Here is a 1,266-nt window from a genome sequence, read left to right as displayed (position 1 = left end):
CCCCCCCCCTCCTTTGGCGCAAATTATTATGACCTTATGCAGTTTTGCGAGCGCCGTAAAACCTCTTCTAAAACTAAACGATCTTGTCATTTAAACTAATAGGCTCTGCGCTGTCGCGCGCACTAAACATGAGTTCCAATCCTGTCTGACGCTTGAGGATGTAATTTTATCGGGGATTTCCGTCTTTCTTCCGAGATGCCTTATCCTTCTCAGGTCCAGATGAATGACCTAAACTGTATCGCAAGTGACCGAAACGTATAGGCCCTACAATCAATTAATTAAGCATTCACTTGTGACATTTAAGACTCCTGACCATTGTTAGACCTTGCCTTATCTGTATTCTGTGCTCATTACCATTTGTTCACTTGATAATAGATGGATTCTTTAGACAATACAATAAGTTACAACAGTGTCCGGTTTTTTTTTCTGTGTTCATTTAGTGTGCTGAAATTATATTCAGTCTTCTCTTCGCAAAACTTTTCGACTACCTGCCTTTCTCTTTCGTGTTTCGTTTGTCTCTTACTCATAGTGAAGTTGTATCTTCATTGAGGTGGGAAAAATAGCACTGAGATAAGAAAACAAAAGAATTCATTCAAAGAAAGAGTCCATCCATTGGCGTCCTGGTGTTGGTTACCAAGGTAAACAATACCGTCACTAGCCGGCCCCTGTGGGGGGTTTCCTGACGAGATCCTCGGGAAGCGCGCGAAAAGCACGCTTTGTCGTCTGCTGGCTAAAAAAATGTCAAGCCTTTCTCTTCGTCATAACATCACACCGCCGAGACAACAGGGAAGGGAGAGAGGAGAAGGCGTAGATCTACCACAATGTAACTGTTGTTGTTTGGTCTGCTTTGTGAACGTTGTGCGAACTACAATGGCGGGCCCTGGCGAGCGAGAAGTGGCGCAGTTGTTGTTTTGGCTGAAAACTGGCGGAGATTTGAGTATAAAAACTTGGGGTCGTCACCAAATGAGGAGTTTCGTGTGTGCTGAGTTAAGTAGATCTGATCTATCTTTGCTCATTTTGGTGGTGTGCTTGTTCTTTTCGTTTCTTATTTCCTCGGCAATATGCGAGTCTACTTTGTACTAGCCGGTGAGTATGGTCATATTCATATTATAATTAAATAACATATTAAGCTGTGGGGCGCAGGTGGTGGTGGTGATGGTGATGATGATGATGATGATGATGTGTGCATATTGTGTATTGTGTAACTGTATACGTGCGTCCGTGCGTACGTGAGCGAGTGCGTGTGCCTTGTGTGTGTGTGTGTGT

The 1,266-nt window shown here is 43.7% G+C and overlaps 1 protein-coding gene across 1 annotated transcript in view; it reads left to right on the top strand.

The window, feature by feature from the left end:
- Positions 1–702: 702 nt before the first annotated feature.
- LOC106013132 overlaps positions 703–1,266 on the top strand; it is a gene marked incomplete in the record, with an annotated part of 6,113 nt that continues 5,549 nt past the window's right edge. The window contains 1 exon segment of the mRNA XM_013088067.2: positions 703–1,086. Coding sequence (XP_012943521.1) covers positions 1,062–1,086 — 25 coding nt within the window.

Source organism: Aplysia californica, unplaced genomic scaffold (genome assembly GCF_000002075.1).
Source record: "Aplysia californica isolate F4 #8 unplaced genomic scaffold, AplCal3.0 scaffold00681, whole genome shotgun sequence".
NCBI lineage: Eukaryota > Metazoa > Mollusca > Gastropoda > Aplysiida > Aplysiidae > Aplysia > Aplysia californica.
This window is presented reverse-complemented; position numbering and strand designations above follow the sequence as displayed.